The 23,997-nt window shown below is 32.2% G+C and overlaps 1 protein-coding gene across 1 annotated transcript; it reads left to right on the top strand.

The window, feature by feature from the left end:
• The first annotated feature begins 4,813 nt into the window (after nt 1-4,813).
• Nucleotides 4,814-5,647, top strand: LOC107817575 (putative lipid-binding protein AIR1B). Its single transcript, XM_016643427.2, has one exon. The coding sequence runs from the start codon at nt 4,882-4,884 to the stop codon at nt 5,296-5,298; it is 417 nt and encodes a 138-aa protein (XP_016498913.1). The 5' UTR covers nt 4,814-4,881; the 3' UTR covers nt 5,299-5,647.
• The last annotated feature ends 18,350 nt before the right edge of the window (nt 5,648-23,997 follow it).

Here is a 23,997-nt window from a genome sequence, read left to right as displayed (position 1 = left end):
CAGCAGCTCACAGGTCACCTGCCGAAATTACACTATTTGTCGTCTATACTAGCGATAAGTACTATTATAATACAAAATTGTGGTACTTTTTCGAACTTTAACATAACTGTATTAAATACTAGTTCGTGTTACGAATATATTATATTATGAATGTTCATTTAATATTCTATTTTAAATAAGTTTTTCGAAGAAACTTATCCATATGGGATTTTGTCGTAAATATGTTTATCTATTTAGTACTCTATTAGAAATAAGCCTTTTGAAAAAGTTTATTCTTTCGGTACTCCGTTATGAATAAATATTATTTCCGGTAGAAGATTATATCTATAACTGGTACAATGAGCGTATCCTTTCGATACTCCGTTATGGATAAATATTACCCCCGGTAGAAGATTATCTATATCTGGTACAATAGCAGCTCACAAGCAGCTTGCAGTAGCAGCTTACACAACAGTTTCCTTTTTCTATAAACAAAGGAGATTTCAGTTTATTATGTACATTGATTTGAAATTGAATAATATATCAGTTTCTCTCTATACTTGTTTTTTCTTTACAGTCTTTATTTTATAACAGTTCGAACTTACAGATTTTATTTATAGTGAAAGCGAATTATGTGTAACTATTAAGGCTCGAATTATTGGTCGTTGAGAGTCCTTACAAAATGAATGAATTTCCATGTTTTTATAGACTAAATATTCTTCTTAACGTAGAGGAACCTCACTACTAAACCCTATCCGTTTTGGTATTATGAAAAGCGTCTTTTTCCAATACATATAATAGTATTTTATAGGTTTTCATTACGGTTTAGGGTTAGACTAGCTAATGAACCGATTTATTAACTAACACCCCTTATAGTTGCTAGACCCAAAAACTATATGTTTTTTAACAGTAAATTTTGCCAACAAAGTTATGTGGGGTGGCAAATATCCTAATATTTTTAATCAGAAGTATAAGATTTGAATCCAAGAAATGAAGTCATTATTATATGAAGTACTTTATCTTCCAAAGTGAAATTTTTTATCTTTCAAAGTGGAATTTTTCGACATAAATCAAAATTAATCAGGATTTAGGGCGGATATCAAACATCCGTATAGGAAACCCAAAAACGAAAATTTATACTCTCTATATTTCAAATTAGATGAGGTACTTTCCATTTTAGTTTGTTCCAAAATAAATGACACATTTCTAAATTTGAAAATAATTCAACTTTAAACTCTTTATTTTACCCATTTTACCTTCAATGAGAAGCTTTTATAACCACACAAATGTCATGGCCCCACTAATCTTTTACCCCTTAAACTTTTAAGACCACAAATTTCAAAAGTCTTCTTCTTCTTTCTTAAACTTCGTATCGAGTCAAACTATCTCATATAAATTGAACGGAGGGAGTAGTCAAAATTTGATCAATACACCACTAGGTCCAACTACTCTTCAAATAAGATAAAAGGCAAAACCATAAAAGAGAAAGTACACTAACTGTATCTCTATTCTCTTGAAATGTTCACATCTTTCACTGTGCGGTAAAGGGATGCTATGTCACAATAGCACTGAATATAATTGGTCCTATGTTGTTATGAATCATATGTTCTTTTCCTTGTATAGGTCCTACATTAATATTATCAAGGAATTGGGACAGATTAAACAAGATAAACTAATAAGTGTTAGGGCGGTTGGAAAAGACCGGACTACAATGGTCTATTATAAGTTAATTAGTGAAAATGATAAAAAAAAATATTATTTATATTTATGAGTACTTAATTTATTAGCATTAATATTTCAAGAACATAAAGAGATCACTTTATCCACCATATTTTTCATCTCGCTTGACTAGGAAAAGGACAAGAAAATAAGACGAATTATTCAAAAAGAATTTATCATATATTTTAGCTACCGTGCGTATCAAGTTTAGTAATCTTAATTTGAGTTATCAACCTTGCATTGATATAATTTCTAATTAATGGTCAATAAAAAATATTGTTTTGTTGTGAACCAATTAAATCCCTCGTTGATTGTTAAGAGTATTTGTAATAGGTTTATAGGTTTGAGTCGATTCTCCCAACTAATATGTCAGTCTTTTGAGTCAAATTCTCATATTTGTTTTAATTGTTAAATATCATAAAGAAAAATATTTTTCATGAAAACTTACTCCTTCATACCAAAAGGCACTTTTAGTTCCAAATAAGATTTTGAGATTGAATTTCTAATACAATTTGATTTAGGTAATAAAATTAAGATGAGGGGAAATGCCTTAAATGGTCAACTAGAGAGATTTTTTTGTAGACTTGGAAAGAGAAGTTTCATACTATCAATTTGTTTTACCTAGGTCCAGAGGCTATATTAGCTAGTGTTGTGCATTATTTGAGTCAACCCGAAAATTTAAACCAATCCGTATTATTTGGATTGGTTTGAATTGTATTTTAGCTCTTTGGATCGAAGTTCAGATATTTAATTTAATTATTTTGGATATCGGATCGGATACGGTTTGGTCCAATTTACATCCAAACCAATCCGAAACCCGAAATTTATATTTTACATGTAAAGTAAGGGTGCTCTTTTAAAAATTCTAAGGTTTCTTTGTTATTTCTCTCATTGTTTTTGCCTTTTCTTTCCTTTCAATATTAAAAGTAAAAGATATAGAAATAAATGAGTTTTGCTATTGAAAATGGTAGGAGATAGTATATTAAAATTATTTATTTTATCATCTTAATAAGGCGTACAATCTGAACCGAAATTCGAAATATTTTCTGATTCAGACATCAAAATCTGATCCGATCCGAGTTTAATTTGGTTCGGATTCAGATTGCAATTTACAAAATTCGAAATTATAATCTGAAAGATGCTAAATTCTATTCGATCCATGAACATACCTAATAGTATTAGCTATGAGTTTTGTCCTTAAGTAATCATTGTTCTATCTTGTGGGGCGCTAAGGGAAGGAAAATAAGTGGTTGGGGTGCGAATGGAAAAAAAAAAAAAAACACTACCACATAACTATTTACATCAAACATTCTACTTTATTATGATTAAGCAATATATGGAAGCGAAACTTTACTTTAGTTAATCATAATTAAGTGAAAAATAAATATATAAAAAATACTTGTTATATTTTTATTAGTTTAATATAAGCATTTGGTGTAAATAATTTTTTTCAGAAGTAAAGAGAGGGTAAAGAAAAAAAGGATAGAAGATAGGACCAACTTATACAAATATCTTATCACCCAGGATTGTGGTGAGATGAATATGATCTCTTCACTTTTAACCAACGGTCTCAGGTTCGAGCTCCGAAAATGAAAAAAATCTTGATAGGAACCATTTTCCTTCCTTACGCGACTCAAATTTTCAAATACGAATATCAGACACATGGCGTAAAAGTTATGTGCTGAATCATAATGGTGCGCACATGAGATCATGTGTAAAACGTAGGAAGTTCAACGAGTTACTTTCAGATTGAACATAAATTCCATTTCTCACGAATAGAAAGAAGAATTGAATTATAACTAAAAGAATCATCTTTTAGGTACAATCCAAAAAGAAACGAATCACTGCTGATCGAATAAAAAGATATTTTCTTGCAAAGGAGGACCCTCAATTACCAATATAAGGTAGACAACGAACAATTTTTTGTGTACTATATAAATAGCCCACTAGTTTTCTAGAATTCTATGTATTATAATTAATTAATTAGCTGGAGAAAAAAAAGGCACCACTGTTCTTGAATCTGATTATTAACAGACCAAGAAATTCAGAACCCAACTTGTGTATTCTTAGCTTTAACACAAACCTCCAAATTCTTGGCTGTGTTTTTTGCATAGAGTCAAAGATCATTACATAATGGCACATGGGTGCATAAAATTTCTCCATCTTGTGTATATATATGCATGTTAGCACCAAAGTGATCCAGATATCTCGATCGGGTTCGAGCTCCGAATATGGAGTTGCTTCTTTTAGGAAGTTTTATCCTCAATATTGGACTTTATACGAATCCGGACGTAGTTAAATTCTAATAATACAGTTACTGAACCAAAAAAGTAGAAAGAATTCTACCTTTGATTAATTTTTCAGTATAATAGTTATAGTGCCTCAATCTCAAACAAGTTGGGAAGACTATAATTTTCATTGTTCGTATCATTCCATTTTTGCCCCTTTTAATTACTCAGTAATGGTTTAGTTTTGATTTTGGTCTTTCTCTTCACTCTTAAAACACTTGAAATTGATCCACTGGTAAAAACAATTAAAATAATTAGCCTTGTTGCTAGCGGAATTAGTAAAATTGTAAAAGATGATCATAATAATCTCAGTAACTTAATTTGATGCATTATCTTTCGAACCCTCGGAAAACAAGTGCGGGATTTAAACTTAATACATTGAACGTTTAAGGTTTTAACTATTCAATCTACTTGCACTTTTAAAAATATGATTTTAAAATTTAAAATTTATTAAAATTTTAGTAATTTTTAAATATTTATACATTTGTAATACATACATAGATAACATACATAGATACATATATCACCGCTGAGAGGTGTGTGGTAGGATGATTAGAATCTCTATATTTTATAGATTTCGAATTTGAACTCTAAGAATAGAGAACTAACCTTTTGATAGGGAGCAATTTACCTTCCTTAGTGTCCTTACCAAGCGCAAATCCAATTAATTGAATTAGTGAATTTTAAATACCTAACGATTAAACTAATGAAAAAAAAACCAAAATCAAAAACGCCAGCAGTGCAAGGACTGAGACTGGAAAAAAAATTGCTGAATAAACTATGGTATAAATCTACTATTTCAACACTATAAATACCTCCATGCATTCACTACCTTGTACTCATCACTTCACCAAGAAAACTACTTCTTAAAATCAATTTTTTTTTAATTAAAAAAATGGCTTCCAACAAGGTTTTCTCTACTCTTGCTCTTTTCCTTACCTTTAACCTAATTTTCTTCACATTTGTTTCTGGTTGTGGAACTTGTCCTAAACCAAAACCACCCCCAAAACCAAAGCCTTCTTGTCCTCCACCTCCATATGTTCCAAAAAAGGAAACTTGCCCAATTGATACACTAAAATTAGGTGTTTGTGCTAATGTTCTTGGATTGGTTAATGTTGTTGTTGGTTCACCACCTGTGAAACCTTGTTGTAGTCTTATTTCAGGACTTGCTGATGTTGAAGCTGCTCTTTGTCTTTGTACTGCTATTAAGGCTAATGTTTTAGGCATTAATCTTAATGTACCTATCTCATTGAGTTTGCTTCTTAATGTTTGCTCCAAAAATGTCCCTTCTGGCTTCCAATGTCCTAATTAATTGAAATAAAGGACAGTGCAGTGCACAAAGTATTCTGTGCTCACTCACGATTCGGAAAAAGTTAAAATTCAAAGTTTATCTCATTGTTTGTATTTTCTTGGAGGGATTTCTATTTTTCATATTTACCTTTTTCTTTTATTTGTTTTTTTTGGGTGGGGCTTACCATTGAGATGAAATTTGTGGGTTGTGCTCAAGTATTGTTAAGTGTCTTATTTACCAGTCGAAGTTGTTTATTGTTGAGATTGGAAAAAGAAATTCCAGTTTTTATTCAGCATATCATATTGTTTTCAATGTGTAATTTGAGTTGAAAAGTTTTTTATTTTCTTCAATAAATAGTGGCTTTTATTAAGTGGCACTTAATAGTTCAGTTGGTTTGTTTCTTGTATTTTAGATTCTTGGCCTCATTTCTTCCTTAACGTTATATCATATTCCACAGTAAAATATTCCAGCGGTTTCGATTTTTCTTTTGCAAATAAATATTCCTTATACATATCCGTTGATTAAATCAATCCAATATATACAAGATAGATGTTTTAATATACATATTTACAATTAAATCATGAATAAATAATGTGTTTTCTTTTCAACTTTTAATTGCTAAGTTAAACTGTTTGATTAGATTAAACACTAATTACGAGTAAGTATTTACTCAAATATTCTGGTGCATAACATAATCGGATTGTTTGCATTCATTATATCCTAATTCCTAGGAGCAATTTAGAAGAATAAATATATGTTTATTATTATAAAATTAACCATGCACTAACAATTGAATGTATGCTTATGCATAGCCATATAGTATGAGAAGGCTCCATTTTGGATTTGTATAATTTGTTCGAATTTTGAGGATACGTAAAGAAGCTATGTTTCGTAGGAGGAAGATAAACTCAAATGAACCTCAATGAATAACTGTTTTTGGATCTATGTTTGGTTGATTTAATTATCTTAGCTTTATTATGTCAATTAAATTAGGTGGTCGGCTATTTGGGTTAATTCTTCAAACTAATAACTCACAATAAAAGTGGTGGACTTTTTCTTCCTCTAACAAGATGTCTTGAATTTGAGTCCTAGAAATAATTATTTTTTGTAAAAGGAGCTTCTCTCTTTAATGAGTCTTATGCAACGCGAATCTGAATTAATCGGGACCCTAAAGTGAATATCGAACACTGGGTGGAAAAAAACAAACTACGGATAATGACTCATATCTTAGTTTGCAATTAAATTCTCTAAGTCAGCTAAGAGGACCACAGCAGTTGGGGAGATCTCAACTCTCGTCGCTCTTGTTTCTATCAGAGTTGTGCAAGTTTTGAATAGCATGAGATTATTTTGTGATCATATTAGTTCTATTACTATTAACCCACATTTAGTTTGATGTTTTTTTTTTGCATATATATATATATATATATATATATATATATATATATATATAGCTAAATTTTAAGTCAAGATTATTTCTCTTAATGCAGCCAACCATGTGCAAATGCGACCCAAATGGAATAAAGTAGATACAACTTTGTCTCCCTCCATGCCCTATATATAGCTGCAAGAATTTTGCTACCACATGGTATGATCCTTTATCCTTGTATAATTTTAATAGATAGAAGCTAAAGTGTTAGTGATAAGACTACTATTTACTCGTAAAATGGTATAGTTAAATTTATAACGTGGTTTATAGACAAGTAAATCTATTTGACCCAAAAATAATAAATAAACAAGAACGAAAATAAGATTAACGAATGAAATTAAAGGACATAATAAGCCCGACTAAAGACTTAACCTTTCAAATGACAAGGGTGAATGCAATGTTCAAATATTAAAATTAAGCGTAATATCATAATAGATTATAGCTTTTCATGTCCCGAATGTTTCATGTCCCGCAATAGATGTTAATCCTCCCGGTTAACAGCAACTATATAAGGGTTCAATTCTTCTCGGTCAACAAAAGGCTCCAGTTTTAGTCAAATAACTAATAATGGAAATATGAAAAGCCCGTCTGAAATGTAGTTCACCGGTTCCATCACCATTCAAAAACCTTTTAATCACTTTCCACAACTTTTCGATAATGTGCTTCTACTTCCATTCGTTCCTCTTTATGAAGTGATGATAGATAAATTACGATTTACATACATCAAACTCCGGTATTATATATGGGTAGAACCGAGCTCTATGTTTGATTGAGGCATTTGGAACAATAGGTCAAGGCTCGGCACCTACGTAAGAGATCGAAGTTACAGATGTAACTGAGCTCGATATCGAGGATCGAAGTTCGAACAAAATCATCAGATTTGTCCTCGAGTTTATCGGGGGCACGACCGACCCCGCTTCTGATTAACGACCTCGAAGAAAAGCTTTGCCAACTCACACGACAAGTATCCATGATTTTCGCATTGACCAATCATTATGACGGAAATTACGGGATTAAGTCAAAAGGGGAGCCAACGGTCTACATAATGTCCTATAAAATAATGTCTTAAAGGTTTAATCTCCCTATATATATAAAGGGGATGGAGTAATTCATTGGACATATTGTAACATACTTAAGAGAACAAGATACTATTTTTTTCAGTTTTGTTCATATTATTCTCGCTTCAATAATATCACATCTAAATTCGAAGGAAATTAACCTTGGGAGGCTTAAGTTGTTCAATCTGCATGGTTTGTATTTATTTTTTTTACTTATTGTGAGCACCTAATTTTTGACTATATTTGAATTTTTATGACCTTATACTATGTAAATATTTTTAAAAATTTAATATATATTTTATTTTTAGCTTTGTTATATTTTTTATATAGGGTAAGAATTATAAATAATTTAAAAGGTCAAATTATTACTATTAGTATTATTTTTATTTTTTATCTTTATTTTTAAATAAAATAAATTTAAACGAAAACCGAAAAAATTAAAAACAATAATTTTCGAATGGAGTAAAATAATAGGAAAATTAAAAGTAAGGAATAAAAAAGTAAAAGTAAAAGAATGTGAAAATTTAAAAAATTAAAAATAAAAGAATTTGGAATTAAAAAATAAAAGTAAAGGTAGCTGAAATTGTTTTTAAAAAAAAGTAAAAGTAATTAGAAATTAAAAAAAGAAAAGTAAAATAAGTGGAAAATTAAAAAATGAAAAGTAAAATAAGTGGAGAATAAAATAAGAAAAGTAAAAAAAAGTGGAAATTTAAATATTATAAAAGTAAAAAATAGGAAATTAAAAAATAAAAGTAAAGGAAAGTGGGGAATTATATATTTTTTTTAAAAAGAATAATGGGAAGTGGGAATTCTTTTTAATTAAAAATAATAAAATAATAAAAACAAATCTGAAAAAAATCCGATTTTTTTTTCTATAAATAGAAGAGAAATGTGGGGAGGGAGAAGGAGGAGAAAAAAAAAAGAGAGAGGAGGGAATTGAGAGAATTTTGTTTTCTTCTTCTATGCTAAGGAAATTTCTACTCATGTCATTCTTTCTTCGTCTCTTCTTTTCGAAAACTCTAGCTATTTATCAACCAAAATCCAACAAAAATACTTCTTAACATCCCTTTTTACACGCCAAAAAGTGAAGTCAATAGTCGAGGTCGAGGATTCCGTTGGAGCTCCGTTCACTTGCTTTGATATTTTTCTTCGCTTATGCTTGTTCGACGGTCGTCTGAGTTACTGTACATGTTCTTGGAAACTCATTTAATTGAAAATTTTGCATTTAAAGTTTATTCTTTCCTCTATTCTTTTAATCTTATTTCATGTGATTTTATTTATTTGCCTTTAAACTTTATAAATAATAATGTAAATTAGTCCTTAAATGCTATATACTTAATCATGTTTCTGAAAATAAAGTATTCAAACTTGCTTTAAAGTTGGGAAGATTTGGACCCTAATGAGTTTGGGCTTCAATTGTTGGGTTGTAGGGTATTGGTATATGATGGTTTATTTATTCAAATATTTAAAATCATACACTTCTTCCACAAGTAATTCCATAATTCATGACCTTCACAATAATCTCAAACTTAGGAAAGAAACAAATTATGAATGCGCTAGAATGCTTTAGGCGTACTCATAATTAATTAAATCATCGTGATTATGTATACATTTGCGTGACATAATTACGATTTCCAAAACTAAAATCAAGGTATTCGTTCGCGCAACTTTGAACGAAACAACCTTAAATATAATAAAAATGCTATTAATTGCGTGCACATACACATGACATGATTTTGGCACAATAAACAAAAAGGATTCACACACGTGATTCGTTTCAAAGATAATTCCATATTTTAATATAAAAGCGGACAAATAAAACATGGAAACCAACAAATTATAGTTTATCTAAAATTAATTCAAGCCAAGTTGTAGTCAAAAAAGCGACCGTGCTAGAACCACGGAACTCGGAGAATGACTTACACCTTCTCCCCGATCAATAGAATTTCTTACCCGGACTTTATTTTCGCAAACCAATAATAATAGAGTCAAATTTTTCTTTGACTAGGGATTCAAATAAAAGGTGACTTGGAACCCCCAAAAAATCAATTCCAAGTGGCGAATCTGTAAATAAAATAATTCCTATTCAAATTTGTCACTTTAATTGGAAAAACTCTTTAACCCATAATAATCCATAACACATATATCTTTTGGGGGGGTATAAAAGGGATGTGACAGCTCTGGCGACTCTGCTGGAGAAAATAACTCAGAACTTCTGGTTCAGAGTTCAGAATTCGAGCTTGTAATGTGATCTATACTTGGCTTTCTTGATTGTTGATATTACTGTGTTTGTGGGCCTAATGTGCAAATTTTTGCACATTTACCGCTTTGATATTATTTGAACTATATAAACCGCCTTCTTACGCCTCCCTTCTGAGTCTTCTGAATTTATGGTGCACACGTGCGCGTGGCCCACTATTCTGTTAGAGGTCATACCAAATAGAACGAGGATGGATCAGTAACTAGGCTGGGTAGACTTTCGTACTCCCGGTACGTTGCCCCCACCTTGGCTCGAGCTGTCTGCTTGGGTAAGCCAGATCTAAAACACCCACCCCCGAATTTTAAACCTAGAATAACATAGCCTCATGCCGGATCCCTAGTTTCATCACGTGTATTTGACTTTGGGGACTCAACACAGGGGTTGGGCACGTATAGGACAGGTGTACCCAAAAATAAAAGACCATCATGATGCATCCTACGTGTTATTTGTGCATTTTGTTTGATCTGATTTGCATATTGACCGGCTGCTCGAATAAATACAAAAAATTAAGAAAAAGCAGAAGTGAGAAGTAGGAGAGAGAAAATTCATCCGGTTTCCAAAAATTTCAGTATTTGAAAAATCTAGAAACTCTGCTGAAGTTTTGAAAAAAAAAATGAGAAAAAGAAAAGTCATTTCAAAATGAGTCAAAATATTATGGTTTCCTTGTTGTGTCAAAACCTACCGAACTACGCGGATCTGATTCTGACCAGATGTGAGATACGTTGGCAAACCTCATCGGTTCCGACCCCAATTTTTTTTAAAAAAATCAAAAATATTTTCCCTTTCCTTAATTCCTTCTTAGAATTCTTTCCTTATAAAATCCAAAAAAAATATTTTCCTTCTTTTCTAAATCTTTAATTCTAAAAAATAAAAACAAAAAAACATTCAAATCAAAATCCAAATTATTTTCTTTCTTCTTTAGAATTCCTTCTTTAAAAAAATTCAAAAATTCTATAATAAAACAAAACTCAAAAATAATAATATTTAAAAGTCTTTATATAAAAAAAATGGGTTAGTCTATTCCCGATCTTCCCTAAACTACGTAATGATCTGATTCATGCGGCGTCATGATACGTAGGCAATCCTCATCGGATTCGATCATATCCATAAACAAATTGAGTAAAAAAATAAATCGAAAAAAAAAGGAAAAAAAAATTTAAGTGAAAAAGAAAGAAAAAAGTGACAAAAGAAAAATAATAGAGAAAAACAAAGAGTGAAAAACAACAAAAAGAGAAAGAAAAAGAAATCAAGATATGAAAAATAAAAATAAAATATATATATATATATATAAAAAAGCCTCCCCATAAGGAATCAGTTCACCCATGTTGGTGAATCATACTTGAGTTTGTTCCAAAAGCTAGTCAGGATAGGTCTACTGCAGTCAGTAGCCCCGAACCGGCCAAACTCTGAGTCCCCCTCGCACCGGGCTAATGATAGATGTGAATACTACTCTGGAGCAGTGGGACATGAAACGGAAGATTGTTGGACTCTTAAGAGAGCGGTGGAAGACCTCATCGAGGTCAAGACAATAATGCTTAAAGATGAAGAGGCCCCTAATATGATGAACAATCTTCTTCCTACTCACACCAATAGGCCAGTAGTCGAAATGATATGTGAAGATGATGAATTTGATCCGGCACTGAAGGTCATTACAGCCATTGCCGAGACAGAAGAAAAGCCAAAAAAACGGTCGCCAAGCCTGAAAGTCCCCCATCAGACGGGAGTCTCGGTAGCCAATCTTGCTATCCTTTCTGTGTTCGGATTATCTCAGGGTGTGATCCAGATATTTTACTTTATTGTCTTACTTTCCAATGTAAACCCTTCTATCTTTAAAATTCAAAAAAAAATAAAATTAATATTTCGTTGTCCATGAATGTCTCTTTTCTTATTCTCTTTTCAGTTCTGTTAATACAGATTTTAATGACATGACATGACATGCTTGCGGACTTCATGCCCAGATCCTAAAATGTTGTCAGACTTTGAAATAACGATTCAAGAGTCAGAATGCAATGAAGATAAGTTTAAGGAAATAAATCAAAGAATCGGAACAACTAAGGGAAATTGGCTCCAGATTGGAAAGGTCCATACATTGTAACAAGAGTACTACCAAAAGAGAGCGTTGTACCTGGGAAACATCGAAGGAAATATCCCTGAAACAACTGTCAATGCAAGTACAGTCAAAAGATACTATGCTTGATCCTCTATGTAGCATTAATGTTTTCTAATTGGGATGACGAAGGCTTTCATTCTCGCTATCCAAACATTATCAACCCTTTGCTAACCCTTTTGAGCCGGTTCTCTTTTCTTTGATTACCCTCTTTGGAACTTGGAAGTTATTATTGAAAAAGAAAATGAATGAAAATGTAAAAAAAAAAAAAGAAAAAAAAAGGAGAGAAAACAAGACAAAACAGAAGAAAAACAAAATAAAAACAAAAAAAAAATAGTTACCTTGAACTACGTTCGACTTGATTCCGAAAGGATACGTAGGCAGCCTCTCTCTGGGGTTTAGGCACAGCAAAATAAAAATCCACATTTCCAAAAAAAAAAAAAACTGAAACTAGGGCAGATGTTACAATGGTTCGGCGATGGTTTCGCCTTAAAGGTTCCAAAGTTGTAATTCAATCCAAATCCTTTTTACCATAATCTTTTTCAAGTCTTTCCGATCAATCAACGAGAATGTTTAAAATTGAATGATACAGTCACTTGGATCTGGTGCAACCAAAATGAGAGAAATAAAATGAGAGAGTCTTTTTGGTGAAAACCCTCATGGACACCGTAAGGTGATGGTAAGCATAGAAATTAAAATGAGAGAGTCTTGTTAGTGAAAACTCGCAAAGAGCACTATAAGGCGATGGTGAGGAGAGAGAGGTCAACTGGTGAAAACCCACAAAGGGCGCCACTGATCGAAAAGAGGATCCTCACTACCATTGGCATCGACACAATCCTAGGCAAGGTTTCTCGATTTCGAGGCAAAAGTTGTGATGAATTTCTAAGGGTCGGACGATTTACACAGATCAGGTATCCAGTCCAAAAGGTATGTCATGTTCATTGAAGTCCGCATGTACTTCAGATAAGTCCTTTCCTTTCCCCGAAAGGGATACCTCTTGTCTATATTCATTGTCCATTCCATTGTTTGTTATACTTTGAATCCATTTAGGTCTAACTTTGTTCCAAAAACTAAGGCAAAGAAGGGATGGCAAGAATGATTTACAAGGCTCTCATTGATACAAGCTAATATACAAAAAAGGCACCGAGACTTGGCAGGGGCATCAAGTCGACCCCGACTGGCCATGGCGGCCGATGCTTAGAAATCAAAAACTCTTGTAAGGAGGAAATCAAATTGAAAGTGCCTACAAGGCAAAATGAAGTTGAATAGGTTAAGTACCAAGTGGCTAACCGTTTTGGCAAAGTTTGAAAAGCCAAAGGTTCCCCAATGCTCTGAAATTAAAAGTTTTGGAGGAAAGAAGTCGAAAGTGAAATGCCACAAAGGCAAAATAAAGTTGAAAAGGTTAAGTCCCATGCGACCAACCGTCATGTAAAAGTTTAAAAAGTCAAAGGCTCTCCGGGGCCATAAATGCAAGTGGTATTCACGAAACATCTAGTGGCAGGTTGAAATCATCATCAAAAGAAGATGGACACAAAGCCAAGTTGCCAAATACATCAAGGCCACAAACTGAACCAATACTTTTAAAACTCACAATTTTTCTTTATTTTGAAGCAGGAACAAAGCAGTGCAGAATGGCGATTCCTAAAGGACTAATGTCACCAAAGGTAAGTTTACTCAAAATCTCCACTTTCCTTTATTTTTAGCATGCATCACTACTGCTCATACCTCTCATTCTCGTAACTTAACCTAGATAGAACCTTTTCGCCTAGGGGATCCAGCTCATAGTTCCGGGTAGAAGTACTCTTCGCCCGGGCTATGTTTTACGTAGCTTAACCCAGGTAGAACCTTTTCGCCTAGGGGGATCCAGCTCATAGTTTCCGGGTAGAAGTACTCTTCGCCCAGGCTATTTTTTATAGCTTAACCCAGGTAGAACCTTTTCGCCTAGGGGGATCCAACTCATAGTTTCGGGTAGAAGTACTCTTCGCCCAAGCTGTTTTTCGTAGCTTAACCCAGGTAGAACCTTTTCGCCTAGGGGGATCCAACTTATAGTTCTAGGTAGAGGTGCCCTTCGCTCAAGTTGTTTTATGCAGCTTAACCCATGTAGAACTTTTTCGCCTACGGGGATCTAGCTTAAAGTTCCGGGTAGAAGTACTCTTCACCCAGGATATTTTACGTAGCTTAACCCAGGTAGAACCTTTTTGCCTAGGGGGATCTAGCTCATAGTTCCAGGTAGAAGTACTCTTCTCCTAGGCTATTTTTCATAGCTTAACCTAGGTAGAACCTTTTCTCCTAGGGGGATCCAGCCCATAGTTTTCGGGTAGAAGTACTCTTCGCCCAGGCTTATTTTTCGTAGCTTAACCCAGGTAGAACCTTTTTTCCTAGGGGATCCAGCTCATAGTTTCGGGTAGAAGTACTCTTCGCCTAGGCTTGTTTTTCGTAGCTTAACCCAGGTAGAACATTTTCGCCTAGGGGGATCCAGCTCATAGTTCCGGGTAGAAGTACTCTTCGCTCAGGTTGTTTTACATAGCTTAACCCAGGTAGAAACTTTTCGCCTAGGGGGATCCAACTCATAGTTTCCAGGTAGAAGTACTCTTCGGCCAGGCTTGTTTTTCGTAGCTTAACCCAGGTAGAACCTTTTCGCCTAGGGGGATCCAACTTATAGTTCCGGGTAGAAGTACTCTTTGTCCAGGCTGTTTTTCGTAGCTTAACCTAGGTAGAACCTTTTCGCCGAGGGGGATCCAGCTCATAGTTCCGGGTAGAAGTACTCTTCGCTCAGGTTGTTTTACGTAGCTTAACCCAAGTAGAAAATTTTCGCCTAGAGGGATCCAGCTCATATTCCGGGTAGAATTACTCTTCGCCCAGGCTCTCTTTTCGCAGTTTAACCCCGGTAGAACCTTTTCGCCCATGGAATTCATTTTTATTTCAGTAATACAGGGCACCAACCCCTGGTTACATTTCTTTTCTGTAATACAGGGTGTCTTCCCCTGGTTACATTTTCTTTCAGTAATACAAGATGTCATCCCATGATTATATTCTTTTTAGTAATACATGCTACCAACCCCTGATTACATTCTTTTTCCGTAATATAGGGTACCAACCCCTGGTTAAATTTTCTTACCAGTATCAGGGTACACCAATCCCTAGTTGCTTTTCTAACATAGGGTCTCCACTCCCTAGTTTCTTTTATTTTAGACATAGGGTCTCCATTCCCTAATCTTTTTTTTCTTTTTCTCTTCGGGGTACACCATTCCCGACCTTTTATTGCTTTCAATAAAGAAGTAATTTATAATTTTGTTACAATAACTCACAAAGTTTTCCTAGTACAAACTGGAGTAGAAAAATTTTGTTCGTTTGTTTGTTTTGGTGTCTAAGTAGGTTTTACCTCGAGGCACAAGATTCGAGATGACCAAAAGAAGAAATCTCACTTTAGAATAAAAGAAAAGAAAAAAATAGGTAAATCCAAAATGCAAAAGGAGTTGAAAAGATTTGGAATGCTCAAGACACGACTGAAGCCACGAGCATTGGAGTCCCGTTTTGATTAAAAGAAGCTATAGAACAATGAACTGGCACCTACAGCTAGCGAGCAACAAGGTTTAGATCACAGTCTGCATGAAGAACCAGTCAAGACTCAAGATCAAGTTTCAAAAGACTCATAGATAGGAATCGTGTAACTCATAACTGATAAGCTTGTTTAGTTTGTTTTTTATAAGAGCAGGACCGCGGACCGGAGCCTCGACGGAATCTCACTCGACTCCTAAACTCATCATTCCACCATTCTCCTTGAACTACACGTGACCTGATTCCCCTATAACCCAGGATATGTAGGCTGTCCAAAACCAGGACTCGATTGTACCCTATCTTTTATTTCTTTTTCCTTTTGAATAACGATTTGGTCAAATATTAGTCACATGACTCACCTAGTCTTTGTCAGAAAACTCTTCATGTTTCCAAGCAAAGAGGGGCAGTTGTGAGTACCTAATTTTTGACTATATTTGAATTTTTATCACCTTATACTATGTAAATATTTTTATAAAATTTAATATATATATATATATATATATATATATATATATATATATATATATATATATATATATATATATATATATATATATATATATATATTAGCTTTGTTACATTTTTTTAATATAAGGTAAGAATTAAAAATAATTTAAAAGGTCAAATTATTACTATTAGTATTATTTTTATTTTTTATCTTTATTTTAAAATAAAATAAATTTAAACAAAAACCAAAAAAAATTAAAAAACATAATTTTCGGATGGGAATAAAATAATAGGAAAATTAAAAGTAAGGAAAAAAAAAAGTAAAAGTAAAAGAATGTGAAAATTTTAAAAATAAAAAGTAAAAGAATTTGGAATTAAAAAAATAAAAGTAAAGATATCTGATTTTAAAAAAAAGTAAAAGTAAGTAGAAATTAAAAAAAAAAGAGTAAAAAAAGTGAGAAATTAAAAAAAAAAATTAAATAAGTGGGGAATAGCTATTCATCAACCAAAACTCAACAAAAATACTTCATAATATCCCTTTTTACACGCCAAAAAGTGCAGTCAATAGTCTAGGTCGAGGATTCCGTTGGAGCTCCGTTCACTTGCTTTGATATTTTTCTTCGCTTATGCTTGTTCGACGTTCGTCTGAGTTACTGTACATGTTCTTGGAAACTCATTTAATTGAAAATTTTGCATTTAAGGTTTATTCTTTCCTCTATTCTTTTAATCTTATTTCATGTGGTTTTATTTATTTGCCTTTAAACTTTATAAATAATAATGTAAATTAGTCCTTAAATGTTATATACTTAATCATGTTTCTGAAAATAAGGTATTCAAACTTGCTTTAAAGTTGGGAAGATTTGGACCCTAATGAGTTTGGGCTTCAATTGTTGGGTTGTAGGGTATTGGTATATGATGGTTTATTTATTCAAATATTTAAAATCATACAGTTCTTCCACAAGTAATTCCATAATTCATGACCTTCACAATAATCTCAAACTTAGGAAAGAAACAAATCATGAATGCGCTAGAATGCTTTAGGCGTACTCATAATTAATTGAATCATCGTGATTATGTATATGTTCGCGTGACATAATTACGATTTTCAAAACTAAAATCAAGGTATTCGTTCGCGCAACTTTGGACGAAACAACCTTAAATATAATAAAAATGCTATTAATTGCGTGCACATACACGTGACATGATTTTGGCACAATAAACAAAAAGGATTCACACACATGATTCGTTTCAAAGATAATTCCATATTTTAATATAAAAGCGGACAGATAAAACATGAAAACCAATAAATTACAGTTTATCTAAAATTAATTCAAGCCAAGTTGTAGTCAATAAAACGACCGTGCTAGAACCATGGGACTCGGGGAATGCCTTACACCTTCTCCCTGGTCAACAGAATTCCTTACCCGGACTTTTATTTTCGCAGACCAATAATAATAGAGTCAAACTTTTCTTTGACTAGGGATTCAAATAAAAGGTGACTTGGAATACCCAAAAAATCAATTTCAAGTGGCGACTCTGTAAATAAAATAATCCCTATTCAAACTTGTCACTTTAATTGGAAAAACTCTTTAACCCACAACAATCCATAACACATACGGAGTATATCTTTTGGGGGTATAAAAGGGGTGTGACACTTATTTTTTCATATTAAATCTGATTTCTCACTTTGTATCAAATTAAATCACATATCCTTAAAACTGTGTATAAATTCAATTGTTATTCGATTTTTGGGATAAACGTGTCTCTCAATTTCTCAATATATATTCAAGGTAAGAGCTGCTTCTTTTCTCGTATCTTACTCTTTTTCTTTCCAAAAAGAACGCCTCTTATATATGAGTACAAGCAACAAATTTAATTGCCAAAATATTAGCAAAAATCCAGTATAACTTATGAGTTATATGTAAAAAAAAATTGAAAAAAAACATGAAAAGAAATTTATTTTTTATTTCCTCTAATAGAAGTAGTGCCTTTATTTTGGGGATAGAGCAGTATTTGTTCTTCAATTTTTTGGTTCTTCCGTAAATTTGAATTTTGTATAGTGTACTTTCCGCATGATTATATCTGGAAAGAAAATACAAATAGCAATATTACAATAAAAAAAAAGATATATAGAATTTAATTTGGTTGAGTGCTTTTACGCTTTTTTCTATTTAGTTTCTCTTCACTTAAAATGTTGCATTCTCATTTTGCCCTCCGATCTTTGTTATTGATTAATTTCTTCATTGTTATAGCTAACAATTTTTTTTTTTTTTTTTTTTTTGCAGTTCAACTCTTGACGGACCTAAGACCGACATCTATATTAGTATTATTTATTTTTTAAAGTTTTAGAGAATTTATTACCCCTCGAAAATAAAATTGATAGTTGAACTGAATAGTTCGGGTCGATCAAGATCAGCTTCCAATAATTTCAAAAAGTACAATTAGGCATTTTATCAGTATGAAAAATATAGTTATTTTGGGCGGTGGTTGTGCGGTAAGTGTGAGTAAATCTGACTCTAAGTTGCATAGAAGATTTATCTTTTCTACATTCTGAGGTCTTGGGTTCGAGTCCCTGGGTATGAAGTCATCTTTATTAGGAAGCGTTTTACCCCTCAATATGGGATTTTCCGGTACGAATCCGAATTTAGTCAGGCCCCAATATGGATATCGGACACCGGGTGGGAAACCAAACAAGAAAAAGATGTATCTTTTACTTATTTTTTTTTAATTATTCCTAAACGTGGATGTAATGTATATTGAAGTCAAATTAATAACTCTGAGTGAACAAGAAAAGAAAAAATCAAATTAGTAAAGTATAGGTCAGGTTGCATGAATTTTTCTTCCTTCCTTTCTAAAAAATATCAAAAATATCCTTTTGACAATTAATGATGATGTTATTTATGCCGGCGCGAAGCGCAGACAGTTTAACTAGTTGCATATAGACGAGACACTAGATATATAATTAATAGAATGGAAAAGGGCCAAAATATCCATATCGTTTGGTAAATAATTTAAAATTATCTTTCATACCCACTTTTTGGTTCGTAAATACATGCAGTTATTTTCTGGCTTAAAAATACCCTATGACAAACGATTGACTAGATGAGACTTAAATTTGAAACGTGTCATCTTATAATTGGTTCACATAAATATCTAATTAATACCCAACTAATGACCCGCACCACCCAATTGGAACTGACCCATAATTACTTTTTCATCATAGCTAATTGGCTAAAATTAAAAATATAATTCTAGAACCCTACGGGTAAAATTACCTCCCATCAATCACTAAGGATAGAGAGACTAAACTTGAACAAAATATAATTGTATATTTGTTTTTGGTATTTCGAAAATAGTCTTCAAGAAAGATGCTATCGAAAATATAAGTCATTTTCTAGGTTTGGAATGACGAAAAATAATATTTTTCAAGAAAGTTAGTCATTTTTTGGTGTTTGGTAACGAGAATTCTTTTTTCACCCAGGGGGGAGAAAAATGACTTTCTCACTTGGATTCATATCACTATTTCAAGTTATTTCCATCCAATCTTTAGACTTTCTTAGGAGTATTGATTTTTTTTGTTTTTGTTTTGTTAAACAGTCAAAATTTTCATTTAACCAAGTATAGTATATACCATATACGGTCCGCTAGCTCAGTTGGACTTTAGAGCTAGTCCAATAACAAAATTAACAAACACTTTTTATCCACTGCATCTCCTCTACTTACTATCTCTACAACTAAGTAGGGTAGTTGCTCAATCTTTCTAACTCCTTGTATATTTGGATTCATTTTTCCCTCGTAGGTGCAACTCCAGTACAATATTCTTTATCTTCTAAGAGCTTGATGTCATATTTCCTTGAAATCTTAGTTGGTTCCTCTCTTGGAGATAGTCAGAGACAGATTCAATATTTGAGGTTTATGGGTTCTTATCGTAAATTCAAATTAATATGCAATAATAATTGAGTTCACAGTTAAATATATATAAATATTTAATAATTTATTTTAATATAAATACAAGATTTACGCAAGAGTTATTGAGTTTCTGAGAACCCGTATTTAATGCTCTAGGTTCGCCGCGTTGGTAGTCCATAGCTGCAAAGAGGAAGCCTAGCATGTGAGCTCGAACTACGAGGTAGGGATTTAATTTTTAGTGGTCAAGAACTTCATCCAAACACTATCTGATTTTCTAACATTATAATCAATCTTTAACAATCTTTTCTGAAAAGTATTTTCACCATCCAACCAAACATTAGTAAAATATTCTCCAGAGAAGTTGGAATATATTTCGGAAAATGTTGTCTGTGGTACCAAATTAGTAAATCGGTTAGTACTAGTTGGTTTTAGAGACGATATGAAGCTAGAGTTGAGATAATTATGAAAAAAAATATATCTTCTCTACATAAGCGAAATAAATCATTTTCTCCCTTCTACTGAAAAGCATTTCCCTTGGATTTTTTCTTACAAAAATCAAAGAGCGGATAATAATACATGAGGAGTACATATGCAATTTGCTCATTTATTACCAAGACCTTATCAAATTACCGTCCATGAATTCCATGACAATTTCTGTTATGGCCTCCAAAATGAATCTAGTGGAAACTTGAATTGGGTCGGTTGAAATCGGAAGATAAATGGATTTTGACAAAGTTAGTCGCTCGGTAAAAACTATAAACAATCGTCTAGCCCACAACTGCATATTACAACTTGTAGCCAAAAATAAATAAATTATGTTAACTAGCATATCTGTGCCGCCCTCCCTCCCTAGCTAGTCGCCAAAGTCCAAATTTTGGTGATGGATCGCCACTTCTCTAGCATTCATTTATTGATTCTCCTTCTTGCACTATGCAATTTCTTCTATCGGATTATCGTGTCCGTTGGAAAGTTTCGATTGTACTTTTTTTTTTTTTTTTGTGAAATTGAAGAAATCATGAGTTTCGCAAAAAGAGAGTACGAGTTTCTGAAGGAGATCGGAATTGGCCCTAAAAATCTAGGTTGTTTTGTCAATGACACCTGGAAAGCTAGTGGCTACGTTATCTCCACTGTTAATCCCCCCAACAATCAAGTTCTTAATTTTTAACGATTTTAAGTTTTTTTTTAATATTTAAATTGTACTACCGATTAATTTAAAGCTATTTTTGTGGATAAGATTATTGCTAAAGTTGTAGAAGCTTCTGCCCAAGATTATGAGGAAGGCATGCAAGCTTGCTCGAAAGCAACAAAGATAATATGGTTTAAAATTCACCTGCTAAAGTAATATGTATGATCTTGATGAGGGAGGTTTTATTCTTCTTAGTTTCTGCCGCCAGAAAGGATCCTAGAAATCCTTTTCCTTGTAACCTCTTTCTTTTATGTGTATTATTAAGGAACAATTGTAGTTTGGCTTAGAACAAATATCTGGTATACAGTTTTAAATAATTTAATTTCAGGCCCACCATTAGTATATATTTATATGGATATTTATGTATTTCTTTTGGTGAAAATAGATTTAAATATTGGTATATTACAAAATATATAGAAAATAGACTGTCACTATACAAAAATTATATAAAATAGACTGTCACTATACAATTTATATACAATAGATTATCACTTTACAAAATAGATTGTCATTATACAAAAAATATACTAAATAGACTGTTACTATACAAGATTTATACAAAATAGATTGTCACTATACAAAAAATATACTAAATAGACTGTCACCATACAATTTATATACAAATAGACTGTCACTATACAAAATATATAAAAAAATAGACTGTCATTATACAAAATATATACTAAATAGACTGTCACTATATAAAAAATATACAAAATAAACTGTCACTATACAAAAAATATACAAAATAGATATTTCAGGCTATTAGATATAATATGTTTGGACCGGAGGGACATTTCATGTCAATAGGAAAAAATATGGGCTATTAAAATTTTGAGGGGTTATAGGGGGTAATTTGCCCAAAACTTATATAGTATACCCGCTCCAAAATATAATAGCTGATAACATATACTTATATATATTAATATATACTATATATATTTCATATATAGTTTTTATATATTTGGCCAACAAATGTAATTATTTTTGGCCGACTCGTCAAATCTGTCACTTAAATGGGCTTGTTCTACTAACGATTTTGGGCCTTCGATTCAGTTATGCCTGGTAAATAATGCCTGATTTACAGAAATGTCCCTTTTTTAGGTCACCGTTAGATTTTATCTCTATTTTAAGAAATCGTGCAAATATAGCCCTTATGAAATTATTTTTTTGGCCAATGTTGGACTAAGGTATCATATTTGCGTGAAAATAGTATGGGCTAGCCAGTTTTCAGACTGATAATTGAAAATAACCAGCGTTTACAAAGTCATTAAAAAATAGCAACTATTTTGCTACAACATGAAAAATTCCAGCATAATATACTGGAGATTGGTGCAGCTGTGTATGAACTTCCAGCATATTATGCTGGAACTCTAGCACACGGAAAGTTCCAGCACAATATACTGGAGATTGGAGCACCTGTGTATGAACTTCCAGCATATTATGCTGGAAGTTCACATATAAAAAATTCGAACTCTAGTATATTATTCTGGAATATTTTTCGGATTTTGAACAGTGTTTTCGTTCAGTTTTATCCATGAAAAGTGGCTAAATTTCGATTACTTTTAAAAATATGACTATTTTTGAATTACCACTTGTAAATCTGGCTATTTATTAATTTTACCTCGTATTTGCTCATACAATTTTCAGGCTGCTCAAAAAATATTAAACTGTTGTGGCGAAATAAAAAATAGCCATTTACAACAAATATTTTAAGCCTACACAGTATTGTTGCGAGAGTTCCCTTTTTTGAATTAATATAGGCTTTTTTTTTTTCCTAAGAAATATTTGATTTTTCTAGTCTGGCGTAAAAGATGAATTTAGATGATGAATTAGCGTGTCAAAAAAGAGAGATGATGAACGAAATGGGACATGAAAATCTTCATTCTTGACTGAGTTAGCAGCATGATTAAATAAATAGTATAACAAAAAAAGAGACATTCGTAGATGTAATAACAGAAAACAAAAAATCATTACATAAAAATTCATAAAGTAGTCTTCTAAATAAAATAAACACGTGATGGCCATATGAAAAATTCTCGATGCGCATATATTCTGAGGTAAACTAAGACAATTTAATACTCCTTTCCGTTTTAATTTGTGTACTGTAAAACATTTTTAAACTGTTACAAAAGAAATTCAGAGTATATACTTTTATATTTACAAATAATTTAATGTTAACCTTCTTATTTTATTCTTAATGAGATTATTTATAGTCGCAAAAATGTTTATGACTTTGTTTTAAATCACAAATTTTAAAAACTTCATTATTTCTTTCTTGAAATCTGTGCCTAATTAAAGATGAAACAAAACTTTAAAGAATATATTTATTCATACTGGTAAAATAAACAGTCAAGGTCGTGTAGTTATTGGAAAATTTTAAATTTGAATTTCGAAAATTTTCTTAAAAAGAGAGAAGTTAAAAAAGTATAAAAGAAAACTACTTGCTAAATGCTATTACCAACTTTGGTGGCCACCTTTCTTTGACACATTAACTTTTGGGGCCAATTTCCATATTCACATGACCCCTCGAGTGGTGCTCTCCTCCTCACCTAATCCACTTCCCAACTTGATTTCACTTTTTCTTCATATGTTATGAGCTTCTTTCTAATGTAAAAGACCACACTATTAGAGCTTAAATAGTTTCCTACTTAAAAAAAATAAGCTTAGTTTTCTTATTTTATAATATTCGAAGTCTGAGAATAATAAAAAATTATTCGTAAAAAATATTTTACTTTTTTAATAGATCTACCTGAGTGAACCGAACAA

Source organism: Nicotiana tabacum, chromosome 15, assembly GCF_000715075.1.
Source record: "Nicotiana tabacum cultivar K326 chromosome 15, ASM71507v2, whole genome shotgun sequence".
Taxonomy (NCBI): Eukaryota; Viridiplantae; Streptophyta; class Magnoliopsida; order Solanales; family Solanaceae; genus Nicotiana; species Nicotiana tabacum.
The sequence above is the reverse complement of the archived record's forward strand: the minus strand, read 5'-3'. Positions and strand labels throughout refer to the sequence as shown.

Excerpts from the sequence above, each read along its gene's own strand:
- LOC107817575 (XM_016643427.2), top strand. The coding sequence starts at position 4,882 with ATGGCTTCCAACAAGGTTTTCTCTACTCTTGCTCTTTTCCTTACCTTT.